Raw genomic sequence first — 17,426 nt, 5'->3', positions numbered from 1 at the left:
TCTTTCTCCTCCTTCCCTCTCTCCTCCTCTCTCTCCTCCTCTCTTTCTCTCCTCCTTCTCTCTCTCCTCATCTCTCTCTCCCTCCTCCTTTTCTCTCTCTCTCTCCTTCTCTCTGTTCCTCCTTCTCTCTCTTCCTCCTTGTCTCACTTCCTCCTTCTCTCTCTCCTAATCGTCTTTCTCCTCCTTCTCTCTCTGGTCCGCTCTCTTCCTCCTTCTCTCTCTTCCTCCTTCTGTCTCTCCTCCTTCTCTCTCACTCGTTCTCCCTTTTCTGGCTCTCTTTCTCATTTGCCTTTTTACTGCTCTATAATTGCCAGGCAGCTCCGGGGCCAGACCAGTACAGAGGCATTGACTTTTAATTTTATTAGACCACAGGAAAAAACATGTTTGTCTTTGAAATGTTCGAGCCTCCTTCTCTCTCTCTCTCTCTCTCTCTCTCCCTCCTTCTCTCTCTCTCTCTCTCTCTCTCTCTCTCTCTCTCCCTCCCTCTCTCTCTCTCTCTCTCCCTCCTTCTCTCTCTCTCTCTCTCTCTCTCCCTCCTTCTCTCTCTCTCTCTCTCTCTCTCTCTCTCTCTCTCTCTCTCTCTCTCTCTCTCTCTCTCTCTCTCTCTCTGTTCTGATTATATGGCTGCCTGTTGCGTTTGTGTGTATACCGAGTGTGCGTTTGGGCGGGAGGTTATTTTTTACCCTGTAATGGATCCAGATGGGGAGAATGCTCGGCTCTTTCCTCCGGTTGTGATAGCGGCTGAGGCAGTGTGTTTTATTGGTGCTGTGGTTTATGGTGGTAATGATTTAGTGTGTCTGGAAAGCTTACAGGCAAATCTAAGTTGCCTTTTCCCGCCTTCGTTGGGTGTCGCTGCGTCGCTGCACACTCAATCTTCTGTCGTTCATTGTTCCTGTCACAGCCAGTGCATCCCATAATGACACTGAAATACTGGCTCCCATTGATCCATAAATATGTAATTTTAGTTACTGTACAATCTTACCTTTGTACAAGAATAGAAGTACTTTATTGGCTCAGCTCAGAGTGTGTTTTTATAGTGTACTTCATTCATAAATAAACATCATGTCTGTTTTAATGGCTATTCATAATGCATTTTCAATGGTGCTTATAAACATCATCGACTTCTGCTTATTCCAGTCAGAGGAATATGAGACTATTTTAGCAACTACGGCTCTAAACAAATTACACACAGAAGTGGTCTTTTGGTCTGATGGTTTGGGCCGAATGCACGTCCGGCTGTCAATGCCTTTCAGTTTAAACTCAAACATGTGGCGAGAAAAACAAAAAGAACGAAAGAAAACATGCCTGGTTTACTTCAATTATTTTCATTTTCATTAAATTAGTTGTATAGTGACATTTGTATGTATGTTTTTTGGTCCTGCTCTATTACACTTAGACTGAAACTGGTATTTGAGTCATTCAGCAATAACTTATAATAAAAGTTTTGCCCAAAATCTGAATAATTAATGCAACTTTAATATCATTAAAGTGGGGCATTAACAGATGGGATTCAAGCACATAAACACATCACTGTAGATTCACGCTTTAATGTCTGCCCACAAGCTTATTTGTGAATTGCATTTTTGTGGCGTCGCTTCACTAATTACCAGTACGCTCGTGTCAGAAGCTGATAATATCCACATTAAAGACGATCTGTTCACACGTGGATCCAAACTGTCTGTGTTTTCACAACTCAACTCAACACTCAAACTAACAACGGCCGTTCCTCGTTGTGCTTCAGGTTCATTCACCTGCTGAGCTCAAACGTGTCCATGTGGATCACAGTCAGTCCAGTTGAGCACAGGCACAACACTGATGAGGGGTCACAGGAGGTCAGAGGTCATATGGGTTCGACTGCACCTTAAACAGAACAAGGCTCTGATTCCTAATCCTCCATTAACGGCGCTGTCATCTCTATGTGTGAGAGAGAGGACGCAGACAAGTTCGGACTCCAGCGCTTAAGTATTTTCCATGTAAAGTCTGGGCTGATGGAGAAAGTACAGCTGCAACTTGTGTGGTTAGAATCACATTATCAACAACAAAACATGCTTTACTCGCTTTTTGTCTAAGGACATTTGAAGTGATACATTCTATTTTGAATTGGATCCTTTGCTCATTCAAAAGGTTAAATTGCACAACCATGAAAAAAGTCTAAATGAGCCCCAAGAGCGCAGCACATCTTTTATAACATTCTGAAGTTGTAATGTGTTGGTAATAAACTTCATTTGAATCTCAAATTGTAGCTCAAATTAGCAAATATGCTCATCTTATTTAAAAAAAAATAGATACCAATTCATAAACTTAGATACTACAAATGTCTAAAAGGGATTTAATTCATAATGCATGTGATTAGTATATTTATTCCATTTATTTAGGCTTTTGGACTCAATCCTGGCGCTTTAGGCTTCAGAACAGTGCTTCCATGCTTTTACCATAAATAACCACTATATAAAACTATCTTATCTGACTCATTCATTCATTTAGGTCCATTTGGAATTAGAGACTAACTCTTTGGTTTGGCACTTAAAAAAGTAGAGCACACTTTTCCATTAGTTTACTGAAAGAAGAATATATATTGCATTAAAAAGGCTTGTATCTACACACGAAGCCTGTACTGCCCCTTACTCCCTGACAAAATGGGATATTGAAGTCTTCTTTATGTGCGTTTGAATAAGCAGTACATCATCGCCTCTCATGTCATGTGAGAGGTCACGGGCCTTCTCATCTCCTCCGTGTCCCAGCGTGTCTGACCTTCATGTTCAGGCCACACTATTTACATACTTATTATATTGTTTCTCGTTTACTGCCTGTGATACTCAGCCAGGCCCAAGTAATATTACAGCAGGCCAAATAAAATAGACCCAAATAAACCTGTCAGAGGAAATGGCTCACGTGATATTGTCCAGTTCTTCTCTTTTCAGAAGTACTCGAAATATATGATATAACCGCAGTATAAAAGTAACAATATAATGTCAGTTTAATTAAAACGACTCGGTTATTGAAGTAATTATCCACTAAATGAGCTATTGCATAATGATCTGGTCTATACACAGACTCCTACAGCTGCTTTGTGCTGAGAGAAGAGGTTTTATAACTCAGACAAAGCAGGAATTACACCTGACAGAAAAAAAAAAATCTGTTGCAAATATAGCGTACTCACTTCAGCTTAATTCCTTATCACTTTACTTAATATGTTCATCTTAAATCAAATCTCATATTCACAGGTCTTTCGCAGTCTAACTAATTGAAAGAATAATTGCCAAATTGCAAAAATAATCATTAGTTACAAAATTTTTGGTGAGAACTTTTCATTTGTGTGTATACATTTCCTCATATACATAATTACATGATCTGTTTAAAAATAAAAGTCTCTTGTGGAATAGATTCAGCTGAAAATAGGCTTTTTCTGTTCAACTGTTTTTTCTATTAAACACATTTTTTTATGTAAAAGGTCTGAAGATGCTACTGTTTTTTCTAGTGACCAGAGCTTTAATAGAACAGAACTACCAATTTGGTCATTATATTATCATTGCCATTGCGAGACAGTACCTCCACCCACCACAGGAATGCAATACAATAAATACTTTTAACGTATTGTTCCAACCAGAGAAAGGAGCACTCCTAATACCACTAAGTTCACCCTCTAATATCCTGCTTTAAGAATCCAGTCTTATTGCAGCCTCTCCATCATCACTTGGCAGGCTCCGAAAACCACCGAGAACTAATGGAACAAAATCTGATCTGCTCATCACTATCTGAGGTTTATAAATGAAAACATCCCGCGCAAAAAATATGGAAACGGCACAAAGACGATGAGAAAATATTCGCTGGCTCCAGTGAGTTATGGTTTGGATGATAAACAGAAAGATAACGGTCGAGGGCTGTGGAAATTATGGGCGGAGAGGACACTTAAACACTAACAAAGTCCAAAGTATTTACGAATAGATTGAAACGATAATAAATTAATATCCTCTTGCAAGACAGTCGTGCCTGCCTTGCTAGAGTCAGGGATTTTTGAGGTCTGGCTCTCGCGGCTGCTAGATTTATTCCCGAGCACCACTTTCCATAGACTTCATATTCTTCAAAGTGCAATGAGATAGTTGTCTAAAAAGATTGATGGGCGCTTTAGGATCGCGTCTTGTGTTAAGAGGATTTTTGTGAAGAGGGACGACACTCGATCCTTGTCATTAAAGGAAAGCAGCTCGAGCTCCGCCCGGTCTGTTCAATGTCCAGTGCTGATGGTCGAGCGGCATGTGCTTGGAGCTGATGAATTGTTAGTTTAAAGTAAAAATGTTAAGAAAATGCATATGTTTAAATCACAGGTGCAGCAATGTGTTGTGCTGGTCAGCATTTATAATACATACATCCACAGTATGGCTTTAAACGTGATTGTCTCCATGGTGACCACCACTTGGCTAAACTAAAGGTCAGAATACATGATTTTTAAGGTATTTTTGAGCAATAACAACATGAGTAATTTATTAAATACTTGATAGATAAAATTCGAGTCATTACAGCAATATGTAGGTGGACAAATGACATCTAAAATGCTATACATAACTTTCTCTTTCTCTTATATATTTTAACTTTAAACATGTATATTTCAAGTTAAATAAGAGTTCAACATTAATTAAAAAAACAACAACATTTAACAGCTAACAAACCTGAGCAAACTGATGCATAATAAAAACACTTTGAAACGTTCTTAACAAACTTTTAAAGACTACAACTGGCAGATATCTAGCTATTTGACTGAGTAAAAATATAATCAAGCTAACGACGAGCCTGATTGACTCAAATTTGGCAAATGACTCACACTGTGGCATGACAAGCCCGCTTTATGCCCGTCTGTTTGGTGGCATGAATATGAATGAATGCGTATGGAGTTATCGTAGCCGGATGTATGTTTAGTTTAAGTAGCCTTTGCACTGGTATAGTGGAAATAGCTCAAACTAACAGCGTAATAAGTTTAGGTTGTTTTGCTTTTACTTGACTGCATTTTTTGATTTACTGTCTCACTTGTTTAGACATTTGAGGTGACCAATATGGAATCTATTACTGGAAACAAAGGCTCCTGTTACCACGGGCCGCACAAGACAATAGTCAATAGCAAAACATTTGGAAACTCTTCACTGACAATGGACTAAATCAAATGTGATTATGGAGGTTCATAATGCACCGCATGTGCCGCTCTTTAGCCCATCGATTGGGGACTATCGAGTTATCCTAGTGTATTCTGCAATATTCGGAGCAAAAGGGAAGCAGACTGTGAGGTAGCGGAGCGGACGACATCGATGTTTTCTTTGTCGATGAGGAGAATGGAAAGGATTGTGAATGAGAATCAGAGCAATGGCACGTCAGGGTGTTTGGACGGTAAAGCCAGAGCGGCCTGACCGGGATGGTTTGGACACGTGCAGAGGCGGGACGCTGGTGCTTTTGGGTTTGGAAGTTAGAGCGGACGCCAGGCAGATAATGAGGACAGGAAGATGGGAAAACAAAAGTGTGGCTTTGAGAGTGACGCAGAGATTATCACCGCTGTCTGGCAACGAACACTTCAGGACAAAACGCTGTCTTTTGAATGGAGAGGTGGCCAATAAACGAGAAGTTGAAACCCACAAATATTATATTGTGCTCAATGTTGCCGTGTCTGTCAGCGTCGCCAGTTGATCTTTTCACTTACAAAATGATACGTTCTTCGCAACTGCGTCTTATCTGTGAAGAATGAGTCGTGGTAGATGATGACAGACAGATGGGTGCAAAAAGGGTGTTGCTCAAATCACTGACTGCAAAATTACACAGGAGTCCAAACGGCAGGCTTTGTAAGAGAAGCATTTTCGTTGTGTTCCGTTTAAACAAACTCAGCCAAAACTAGTATTTTGATTCGACTATTGGATCAGGGAACCTATTTCAAAACATTGCTTTGTCAGATATGTCATTTTGGCAATGACGGGAGCTGCATTTCAGTGGCGAGCCAGCAATTTTCTTTTCAACTCCTCAGTGCTATGGAGAACTTGTGGAAATAAACCTACTGAAATGATCTTGATAAGAAAAAAAAAACGTGCATTCTTTTGTAGCTTTTAGGCGATCAACAAGACACAAGTTTGAACCTGGTATTTGGAAATGTCCACCAAAAAGTCTGAATTTTTCACAAAAAAATACTCTTGAGGGTTTTAGCTGTTATCAGAGGGAAGAGAAAGAAGAAAAAATATGAATTTATGACTCAAATCCATAAGCACAGGTCCAGGAAAAGTCATTTATAATTGTGAGGTAGGACTAGTGGCTTGGCGCAGGTCTTGGTGCATCAACTGTTGATGTTCAATCTTAATTTTCTTACTTATGATAATATACACTTTCTCTGTTCACCAGACCTTTCCTCTGCCTATGATATTTGCACATATACAGTATGGTTGGCCCGTTATGGTTCAGTTATTGGGTCCAGGAACCAATTTCAGAACATTGCTTCGTCACTGCATTTTCGTGGTGAGCAGGTCATTTTCCTTTCAACTCTTCAACGCTATAGAGAACATTTGGAAATAAATGTATTTCATTGGTTTTGTCGAATATACTAAATACTAAAATGATCTTGATGGGAAAAATGCATTCTTTTGTAGCTTTTAGGCAGATCAACAAGACAAAAACTGGAATCTGAGTTATTTGGAAATGTCAACCAAAGAATTCACAAATGTTTAACGAGTTTTGAGGTTCTTGAGTTATAGATATGGCAATAAAAAGTTATGGCTCCAGTCCATAAGCACAGGTCTAGGGAAAGTCATGTATAATTGACAGAAACAGTGGCTTGGCGGAGGTCATATTTCATATTTAATCATTTTTGTTCATTGATTTACTCTTTACTTTCTCTGTTACATTACATATTTAATGTATACATATATCTTTGGCCAGTTTTGATCAACACAGCACCATAAAACACCTTGTTTATTGCGCAGAGCGGTCCTACCTGCTTGGTTGGTGGTGATGGTGACCGCTGCGTGCTGTCTCATCTTCGGGGCCATCGCAGACACGCCGTTCTGCGCCTCGATCTCAAAGGTGTAGTTGGTGTGGGCCAGCAGGTCTCCCACCGTCACCGTGGTGTTGTGCAGTCCCGCGGCTCTGGGGAAGAAGCGCACGTTGCTCCTGCAGGGCTCACATCTGAGGGGGCCGCCGCTGCTCCCGCCGCCCCGACAGCGCTTGCACAGGACGGTGAAGGTCATGTCCCGGCGCCCGCCCGAGTCCTCGGGCCAGCTCCAGTCCAGGATCACGGACGTCTCGTTGATGGAGGAGATGACGTTTCGGGGCGCTGACGGAGGCCCTGGAAGGACAGAGGATGTGAACGAAACAGGTTTGAGCGTCGAAGGGTTCAAAACTGCAGAGTTGGGAGCTGCTAGTCGAGTGGTCTGAGCAGCAGCACATATGCCAGGATCTGTGCGGCCTTGTAGGGCTGTGGTCGATTAAATAACTTGCCCTGTGCATCAATGAATCGACTAAAATGGGATGCGGGTTACCACTGGCTGGTAAATAAATAAATGCTGTTAAAATGATTGTGATCTTGCACAAAAAGTACTGTGTGCAGCCAAATAGACAGAAAATTAAGGATTTTAGTCAATAATCACAAATAATCGCCATGTCGTGATGTTTCTTCTCACAATACTTTTATATATATCGTCTCTACTGATTTATTTTTTTACATGGGACTTTCATCACTCATTTGGATTAAAAAGAAAAACACACACACAAAACAAAACACAAAGTAGACCATTGAAATCATAGGAAAATATGTGAAAGCAGGATAATAACTTTCCTCTTTAGTGACAAACGCTCTCATATTTACGGTGGTAAGAGGTTTAACTGTTTAATAAATGTATTTGTTGCTTAAGTTAAAGAATGCGGTGCCGCAGCGTTGGCTCGTCAAACCAAGAAAAGCTGACTGCCGCTGACTTATAAAAGTGATGCGTCTTATTACAAACAGAGATCCCTGAGCGCTTCCAGACTTCCCTATCAAAGTGACTGCAGTAATTACACGGTGGGCACAACAACGCTGCCAGATAATTCAGATGAGCAGGACGAGGAAGAGAGCAATCTGTGCGTCTGCAGATAAAATGCTCTTTTATTTGACAACGGCTGACTTCACTCCCGAGCTATGCGCACACGCTCGTCCGCTGTCTCTGCAGCGCGGCTCACGGCGGACCCAAGGCAAAGCGCTCCAAGCCACGAGAAACCTGAGCGTGAATCTGCAAATTGTGATGGAGTCGAAACAATGTGTGCAAAGTTTGGAGCGATCTGTTATAACTTCTAAACATAGGGAGAGTTAAGAAGAAGTAAAAATAAACACATTGAATTACTTTACATCACCAAATAACTAACTTCGAGACAGTAGACTGATATAAGCCTGACATCGTGTGATTGGCATTGACATTGAACTTCTGATTGTTATCTATTTAAATAATAATACGCCACGTTTAACCATTCACAAAAACATGCAGAATGTGCTTATGTCATTATGTTGTCTTCAAAATGTTCCATCCAACACCAATTGTGAAGAGAGAATTCCATCCTGTTCCTGAATCTAAACCACATGTCACAAAGCACACAGCACACAGCCCAGGTCATTCCAGGGTATAAACTATCTCACCAAACGTCTACAAAGTCCAAGGAATAAAGTCTGGCAGTAATGCAACACTCGGATGTCAACCGCCATAAAACAACAACAACAACAACGTCTACAACTATAGAAAAATTGCAAAGACAAATACATTTATGTACAACTAGTGCTCACAAATTGGTGTTTCCAAAAGCCCATTTTTAGCATTCTTTTTAAAGAAAGGACTGACTCTAGAACAGCCTCACAGTGTTCCACTGTTGGGAGAAGAACCTGACCACAGTTCTTCTGTGAGGAATGATGCTCTTCCCTTATTTTCCCTCTGGTCACTCTGACCTCCCAAGAGCTAAAGTTCACTAAGTCGTTCAGTGAAGGAGGAGCAGAGCCATGTTTGATCCCATACACAAGACAGAAAAAATAACTTAAGTCTTACTATATCCTATAACTTTGTTTTTAAAGGTGCACTTTAACCAATCATTATTCACCAATCACATTCAACTGCTTTGCTTTCTGTTAAAGAAGGCTTTTTTTTCCAAATAATTCCTCTATATGAAATAATTTAATCTATTTTTTTTATTTTTCCTATACAAGCGTTCAAAACTTAAAGCCTAAATATTTCACAACTACACTGAATGCAGATAATAATTCTAATCAGCCAAACATCAGAACATTGCATTTCTTCTTCACTTTCCCTGATGCTACTGTCGGTCCAGATTGTTCGACACCGCGCTCACTTTATCAACATTTTGAAGTCAAATCTCCGTTGGACACGTTCCTCGATTGCGCCTCATTCACAGCCTGTAATCTGTGTAAGTTTGACTAAAGTCATGTCTGAATAACCTCTAAAGTGCGCGCTGCTATCTGTCTCCTGTGCTAATCGCCTTCATTATCTGCACAACCTCCTGTCGCTCAGTCTGTCCTGATGAGCAGAATTTGCGTAGCTGACAAGATGCTGGAGATAATGACAACAAAGGCACACAGACCTGCCGTGACCGTCGTTCTAATTAGGATCCGGTCTAGAGCTGTGGGCGGACATTTTGGGCTTTCTTTTGTTTTTCCTCACCTCCTACATTCACTGACATAAGCGGCATAAGGCACTGCAGTAATCCAGAGTTTCAGTGGACGTATTGTCAGAGGCTTAGAAGAAGAATTTACTGTAACTCACACAAAAGTTGGGAAAAAGGTAATAAATTGTTTTTCGGGCAGGAATTTTGTCAGCTTTTAACAGCTCCCCGAACAGAGAAATGAACACGATTCGAGCGATTGGCTTGTGTTTTTATGTGTGCAGCAACATCAGCGTGAAGGGGCTGGGGAATCCTGGGAACGTTGTGGGTGTACGGTCGAGACATTTAGTGAATTTTTCCTTAGATTTATGGCCAAATGGGATTCAGTGTTTCAAATTCTGGTTTCTTGTTTTCCTTGTTTGAAGGAATTTTAGTGTAGTGGTAATTTAGCTCTAAGATAGAAGTGAAGTTTACTTTTTCTCAAGGCCAGTAACATAGTGAGTAAGATCATGTTCTTGAGGGTCAATGCCAAAAGTATTTACTACTGAACTAGAAGATTAACAGACATAAAGACAATACATGCCATTATTGATTCACTGTTGCCTCCAAGGTCTCCAGGAAGTTCACATTTATGTCGCCGTATTACATTTTGATTATTTTTTTAATTATTTTGAAACCTATGGGGAGAATACTTTAGTTACAGTACTCTGAACCTGCATGAAATACTCAGAATATTTTCACATTGAGCTGCATTATAGTGTAAAAACCCCTCCTACCTGTAATACTTTTGTGGGACTCAATTTTTTTTTTTTTTAATTGTTTTTTTTAATTGAAAGAATAAACACAGACCAATCAAAACTTGTGTGTAAATAAAGATACAGTCCAGTAATTGTCAAAAGAGAAAAAAAGAGAAAGAAGAAGAGAAATAATTAAATAAATAAAAAGAAAGAGGGAAAAAAAATAAAAAAATAAAGAGAAAAAAAATAAAAAAAAATAAAAAGAAAGAGGGAAAAATAAATAAATAATAATAATAATATTCTTAATACTTATTTTTGGTTCATGTGTTTTGTTCCTTCCCAACAGGACAGTGCTAATTCCAATCCCCAAGTGTGATTCCAGGTCATCACAAAACGCATGACTTACGAGTGCAGGCCATGGAAGCTGGGTCTCCTTCTGCCCTGAAGTAGTTCTTCTCACAGCCGCAGTGCAGCGCCCCCTCGTGGTGAGAGAAACTGTGCGGCGGACACTTTGAACACTCCATGTTTCCCAGTGTGGACTTGTAGAATCCTGCTCGGCACACTGTAGAAGAGAGAGAGAGACGCACTGTAAGAGAGAATGCAAGAAGAGCGACAATAAGGCCGTTCTCTAAACAGTCCGACGTGAATAACGGGGACAACTGAATGCACACACACACACACACACACACACTTAAATATAGTGTTTGGGGAGAATGTGCTCTTTGGAACAAGACAAGAAACAATAATTCAGTGAAACGTCTTGGCCTGTATTTTCTTTTTGCTGCGTCTTTGTCTCTCAGAAGGCACCACATGAATAATTCAGACTGTCCCTTCAGATAAAAGGGCTGTTCTCTTTAAATATCTTCCGCTATTATATCTGCACTCAGCAAGTCTTTGAACGCCTTCTTGCCTAAACTGCTGCCATCCACACGAACCAGGTGACACCGTTTGAAGTGGATATTGGCGTAGGAAGATGGAGATGAAAAGGACAGGCAAGAACAGGAGTGTTGTGATCAGGCAAAGTAAAGAAAACTCATCTTAAAGTCAGATTAGTGATGATTCATTTATGGGGGGTGGTTTGTAGGAGGGGCAAACATAGGACTGGTCAAAACAAACATAGAATTACAGCTTTCCGGCACCAGCAATTTGCCAAATGCCCTTGTCTCCCACTATTATTACACTATACTGTCCTTTCCGATGAAACCAATAGGCCAAAAAACACTGATAAATGCAAAACAGATAACTTTAAAATCATATTGTGGAATACAATAGGCAAAACGTGTACATCTGTGTGGAGAAGAGCAGGTACTAGACCCTCCACCAGGAAAAATAAAGTTAAAATGAACTGCAACAGCATAAAAAACATTAAATTGAGCCCTAACCCTAGAACTCTGCAAAGTTTTCATTTGGTACAAAGCAGAAACAAGGTCATTTGTGGACAAACGCACACAGGCATGTCATCCCTTAATGTCCAGGATTTATTTGATTGTTTTTAATACTTTTTGAGATCCAATGGCGGAACGATAAATATCTCTCCTTCATCTATAATCCCCGTCAGGAATATAAGAAGGATGGAGTCTGTTTGATGTGTCCACGTTTGTGTTGTCAAACGCTGCTTTGATAACTGACAGATTTTGCCTGTAATTGGTTGCAGATTCGGATTCATTTTGCAATCTCCTCAGATCTCCTCTTTCGAAATCAACGGACAAGCAAAAACCCTGACTAATACAGTAGACATAAACATTTTACACCAATAACTCCCTAAGCAAATATTATCAAATCTCAGTCCCACCAGACCATGTGTAAAATAGGTCTAAAATAAGTTTGAGTATATCTAACAAACCTGCACATACGCATTAAACCATATGCTATTTTTTTGTCAAATTGCAATTTTTGTTTCACTTTTGCACACGCTTAAAATTCCTGGCTAGCAGCAGCACCAATGAAGCATGAGGAAGTGCAATTTCAGCAAAACTGGTCCGAGGGCTCCCAGTGGTGGACAAAGCGTGACTGTGAATGGCTACAATGCTGATACTAAACCTATATCCATCAATGACACTCGCACGATGATACTCCCAATACACGCCTATCCATGAAGTAATAGTATTTCAAGCAGGAAAACTAAACACGCTGTTACTTTGCCGAGACGCACGAGCCAGACCACCGTGATTGGACAACACTTGGGTTTATAGAAGCTGACAGTTAGCATGCTTTAGCCAATCAGATAACAGAATCCCAACCAAATCTGCAGCGTTAGCTCGAATCGAGCAGGACTAGCACGCGACGGTAACGGTAAAGTGGATTGATCTCATAAAATTAGCAGACTTAGCAATAACGTGGTGCCTGTGAGCGCTATGGCATTTATTGTTATTTTAAACATAACACCAAACAGGCTGTTCGTTAAACGCTGGGCTTGAGTCCAATAAGACTGGTTTTATTTTAGCTACTGCTCGTATTAGCTCCAGACATCTTTATCATCGTCAATGGGGAAGTTGTATGTGGCGTAGTGGCGTGGTATAGGAGTGTTTTGATCCTTTGTGAAGTAAATTACGCTGTTTTAATGTGTGAAGGGATCTGAACAGTCCACGTTACAATTTTCCAAAGTGAAAGATCTGTCGATTTCGTAGAAAACGCCCAAAATCTCATAAAATTAGCAGACGTGGCCTTTCACAGTACAGCAGCCTGTATTTACAGCGCACTCAACAGAGCAGTATGATGTCCATTGAGTGCGTTCAGTCAGCGACTTACTTTTTATCTCAATCATTACAGATAAGAAAGAACCATTTGTGTAGATATTATTTTTTTAACATTACGCAGTATTCTTTTCCCAATAGGTTGTGTTCTAACCTCACATTTTTGTTCCATAACTGCTTTAGTATTCACAGACTTTCAAATCATATCTAACGGTATATCGTTTTTTGAATGATGAAATTAAAAGAATACATATAAACAATAGGGAGTGGACAAGATCTCGCAAGACCAGATAATCGTGCACACATGTAGAAAAGCTGTAGTTCCAAAATAAAGTACATATTGGATACGTTAAGTTAGCTTGTTGGGCGATACTTTGTAAATAACAATGAGGTCATCTTCGCAGACTAAAAACATCTCCCACACAACTTGAATCATGCAACAATTTCAGTCACATTTCTCACCCGCTCCCACATGCTTGACTAATCTGCAGAGTCTACTGTACTTTTCTCAATAGGTTGTGCACTACAGTAAAAGTCGTACGACATAATTTACGTGGGATGGTATAACTCAGTTCTCCCATGGTGTCTGTTGACTTTGGGGGAAACGACACATTTACACCAGACTGTATGATTAAGCACAGCCTCTTAAAATGATATATATGTATGTACTTCATATATTGGGAGTGCTTTTGTGAAGTCCGGTTTCCACTTAAAAGCTAAAAATACACAGGGACTTTACGGCGCAGAACACAGCTGTCAAACTTATCAGGCACACAACTGATCTCATAAAGGATTTGGGAGAGAAATTAATATCCAACGCTGCAAGTATGAACTTTTCTTATGAGAGTTTTGATGGGTTGTATTTTTGTAACCTCAAACCCTCAAAATATTTTTACAAGTGTTGGAGAAAGATGGGAATGTGAATTGTGCCAGTTCTGACAGCGATGATGGCAAAATCAGACAAAATTGCTCAGACCGAAGCCTGAGAATGGAAAATACTGCAGAAGTGGGCACAGAAGAGCGGGGCCAGAGGGCGGGACTTGGGGATGCCGTGATTGACAGGTGTTATATTGGATCACCGGGGTTTTCTACTGAACATTTTTAATTTGATGTATTTTTGTGATGCCAGAAATCTCAACAGCAGTTGCTTCGACAGGCACATTTTGTCCTCTCAACTGAAAATACTGCATTACTCTAAAGGTTTAATCTGGAACCTTTCTTTCTTCTCTTTCTTTCTTTCATTCTTTCTTTCTCGCTCTCTTTCTCTTTTTTATGTTTAATTTTTACATTGGAAACCATGGACAATCAGTTTGAACTGTTTGAAAGGCGAAAATCAGCACCTTTTTCCACAAAAACAGCACTAGCTCAATTACCCAAGGTTTTTACATGTAATAAAGTAAAATCTGTCATTCCCCTGTACAGATATATTGTAAAAGCTTTTATGTGGGTGAAAATGGGGCATTTTATTCTCAGAGAAGCAGGGGAATTGCGTCGCCAGCGTGCTGATGTTTGTTTGCTTTACCCGGGATGGCAAAACTCTTTCTGGGACAGAGACTCGTGAAAAGTGCTCATAAACTGAATATTTAGAATGCTGGGAACATATTCTGCAAGTGTAAAGAGTTTAAAATGTTCTGTTTTACACCTTTCAAAACAGTAAACATCCACCACAGCCCCTTTAAACTATAGATCTTTGGCAAATATACTTTACAAAACAACAGTAAAACAGTCCATTACAACATTATGAATATTTGTGAACGCAAGTACAAAACAAAGTACGTTCCAACTTGTGTGTGATGCAATAAAAAAAGAGTAAAGCTAGCAATAAACAACAGCTTTTTACAAGATTTAAACCGTTCCAACACGTCGTAGCTCATAAACAATGAAGCGTAGCCCGATTATACAACTTCTCAGCCTGAAAGTTTGTCCGTAGAGGAGTAGGTTGGATGGGACACACTGACAGTGGCCATATGCAGCACTCAAGTGGACTGGATGATGCAGTGTGACAGAACATATGTGTCGGCAGTAGGGAGGCGAAGCACAACGCGGCGGCGCCACAAACTACACCCCATTCATTCAAACGTGCGGCTTTGTGCGTGAAAATAATAACTCACAAGCGCGGCACGCTTCAGACGCCATCAGCGCCTTGACGAATGGGGGCAGGATTCAATATTTACAAAATGAAAAATACAAATGCGTCCCAGTGGATAGCTTTTTAATCAAAAGGAGCTGCAGCGAACAAGATGTTGGAAATCTATTACTGTCGGTGCAGAGCCGGCGTCGTGGTTTCTGCTTTACAAATGAAAGTCAGGATGGTCTTGAGCCTGGATGTGTGGAGGAACAGACACAGGATGCTGCTGGTGGGAGGGATACTGGAGGTGCAATATGCTCAATCAATATCCAAGGTCATAGGAGAGCCTCATCAATAATGGACATGGCTTTTGGAGTGGCTCATGTCGAGGGCCACAGCCTGACCTTGTGACTGCATTTGGTTACGCTGCGCTTTTAAACAGGCAGCAAGAGGAAAAGGAATAAAATGGGTTAACGCAAAATCGATGATACGTTTTTACAGCTACATGCATGTGATGTGATGCACGATTAACGTCACAGTAACGGATACAACTTAAATGAATGTCCATCCAGATCGATAGACTTGATGTCCTGATCTTCTTTGGTTCTATTTTTATGTTGGGTATATTTATTTTATTGATCATGGCCTGAATCACAACTGAATCACAGTTTTGGGATGAAATTTGATGGCGAAGAAAGGAGAGAAAGTGAAATACAGTGAACTTAAGTGAAGCAGAAGATCAGGACATAACAAGTACTCAAGTTTGTTACTTCTGTAAAAGTACAGAGGCAGGGAAAAAACATACAAGTAAAATTATGACACAAAAAAAAATGTACAATTGAAAATGTTACTTTAATAATTTTTTTTACACAGATTTTAGGAACTTGTTTGTTATTGTTTATCAAAATCCTCATTAGCATCTGTCGTGTACTGCATCGGCTAATCTTCCTGGGGTCATTTCAAATGATCATAAGTGCAAATATTAAGCAAATATTCATAACCCATGGTTAGGTTTAGGCTTAGGTTAACCCACTTACATTTTATTAGAATACACACCAATACTTGCAACTACAGTTCCAAGAAATGCAACACACCAACAACGACACAGCAAAGTGCCACATTCACACATTGATTGACTGAAAAGTACAACTTGATAAAGAATTGGGATGATTTTTGGTCAAAGGAAGCAACTGAATTGAAAACTGAATTTAATCTAATCATTCTTATCTACCCTTATATATTTTTGTCAAAATATTTAACCAAGAATCAATCCCACATTGCCACGGTCGTAGTAAACACACAGTTCAGTTAAAACATGTATTGGAGTATAAAGTACTGTTTCCTCCTGTCAGATTTAGTGAAGTAAAAGTAAAGAGTATTCAATACAAAATGTACTTCTACCAGATGAGCCACATTTTAATTATGTTATTTTTATGCTATTTTTTTGCACTTCATTGTTGATTATTACTTCTCCTATTTTGTCCGTACTTTGAGAACTTGTTTTAGAGAAAATCAATATTTCTATTCCAAATGTTACTGTACATATTTTCCACAATCAATCCACATTGGTAGTTTATGGATATCTTGAGATATTAAGTAAATAATACATTAAATACCTTTTTTCTATTTATCGAGATACAGTCTTATCCATGTAAAATGGTCACATTTATATAGCTCTTTTCCATCTGGCAATGACTGGCTCATTCACACACCAGTCGTACAGACACTGTGGGACAGTGGATCTGACCAATGATGTTGGAGCTGGATTTGATCCACCGACCTTCAGTTTAGAAGATGAGAACCATAAAAAGACAGAAATTACCCAACAATTGATTTCCTGTTTCCACCTCGTCCGCCTTTTTCCTCACTTAATCCAGAGAGGAAAAAGAGGAAAGCGAGTCAAAGTCATCTCCCTGACTTTGACTCCCTTTCCCCCCTTCACTCGCCCCGCCCCTCCTGCACCAAACTGCCAACACTCACAACACTTCTGTGGCTTCCCTGTCTCTGTCTTGCCCTCCACCCGTCCGCCTTTAATTGGAATGACTCTCTTTGAAATGGAAAAGTTATTTACTCTGACAGTTTAGGCATTTGGCTGGCAGTTCTATCCGGAGCCAGTTGTAATGTGACGGGAAGCGTAGCAACGGTAAACATCGTACCCCTGCTCCACCACAAAAATGCCCTCGGGCCAAACAGTAACAAGTAACAGAACGGCAGGTCAAAGTCTTTCATGAAACGGTGATATACAGCTTGTTTGACCATTTTAACTGCCATATTATAGTCCTTTTCTCTGAAAACAAAGCGTAATGTTGGTTTAAAACAAAGGGGAACAGC

At 40.0% G+C, this 17,426-nt stretch overlaps 1 protein-coding gene across 3 annotated transcripts in view; it reads right to left on the bottom strand.

The window, feature by feature from the left end:
- Positions 1–17,426, bottom strand: part of epha3 (eph receptor A3) — a 559,788-nt gene that overhangs the window by 495,085 nt on the left and 47,277 nt on the right. For all 3 annotated transcript variants that reach the window (XM_072445110.1, XM_072445114.1, XM_072445111.1), the window contains exons 4-5: positions 10,741–10,896; positions 6,956–7,306 (exon numbers count right to left, since the gene is read on the bottom strand). In XM_072445110.1, the coding sequence (XP_072301211.1) occupies positions 6,956–7,306; positions 10,741–10,896 (507 nt within the window). The remainder of the gene's footprint in view (positions 1–6,955; positions 7,307–10,740; positions 10,897–17,426) is intronic.

This window comes from Eucyclogobius newberryi, unplaced genomic scaffold (genome assembly GCF_026437365.1).
Source record: "Eucyclogobius newberryi isolate DKJ021-1_F unplaced genomic scaffold, fEucNew1.0.hap1 SCAF_14, whole genome shotgun sequence".
Lineage (NCBI taxonomy): Eukaryota > Metazoa > Chordata > Actinopteri > Gobiiformes > Gobiidae > Eucyclogobius > Eucyclogobius newberryi.
The sequence above is the reverse complement of the archived record's forward strand: the minus strand, read 5'-3'. Positions and strand labels throughout refer to the sequence as shown.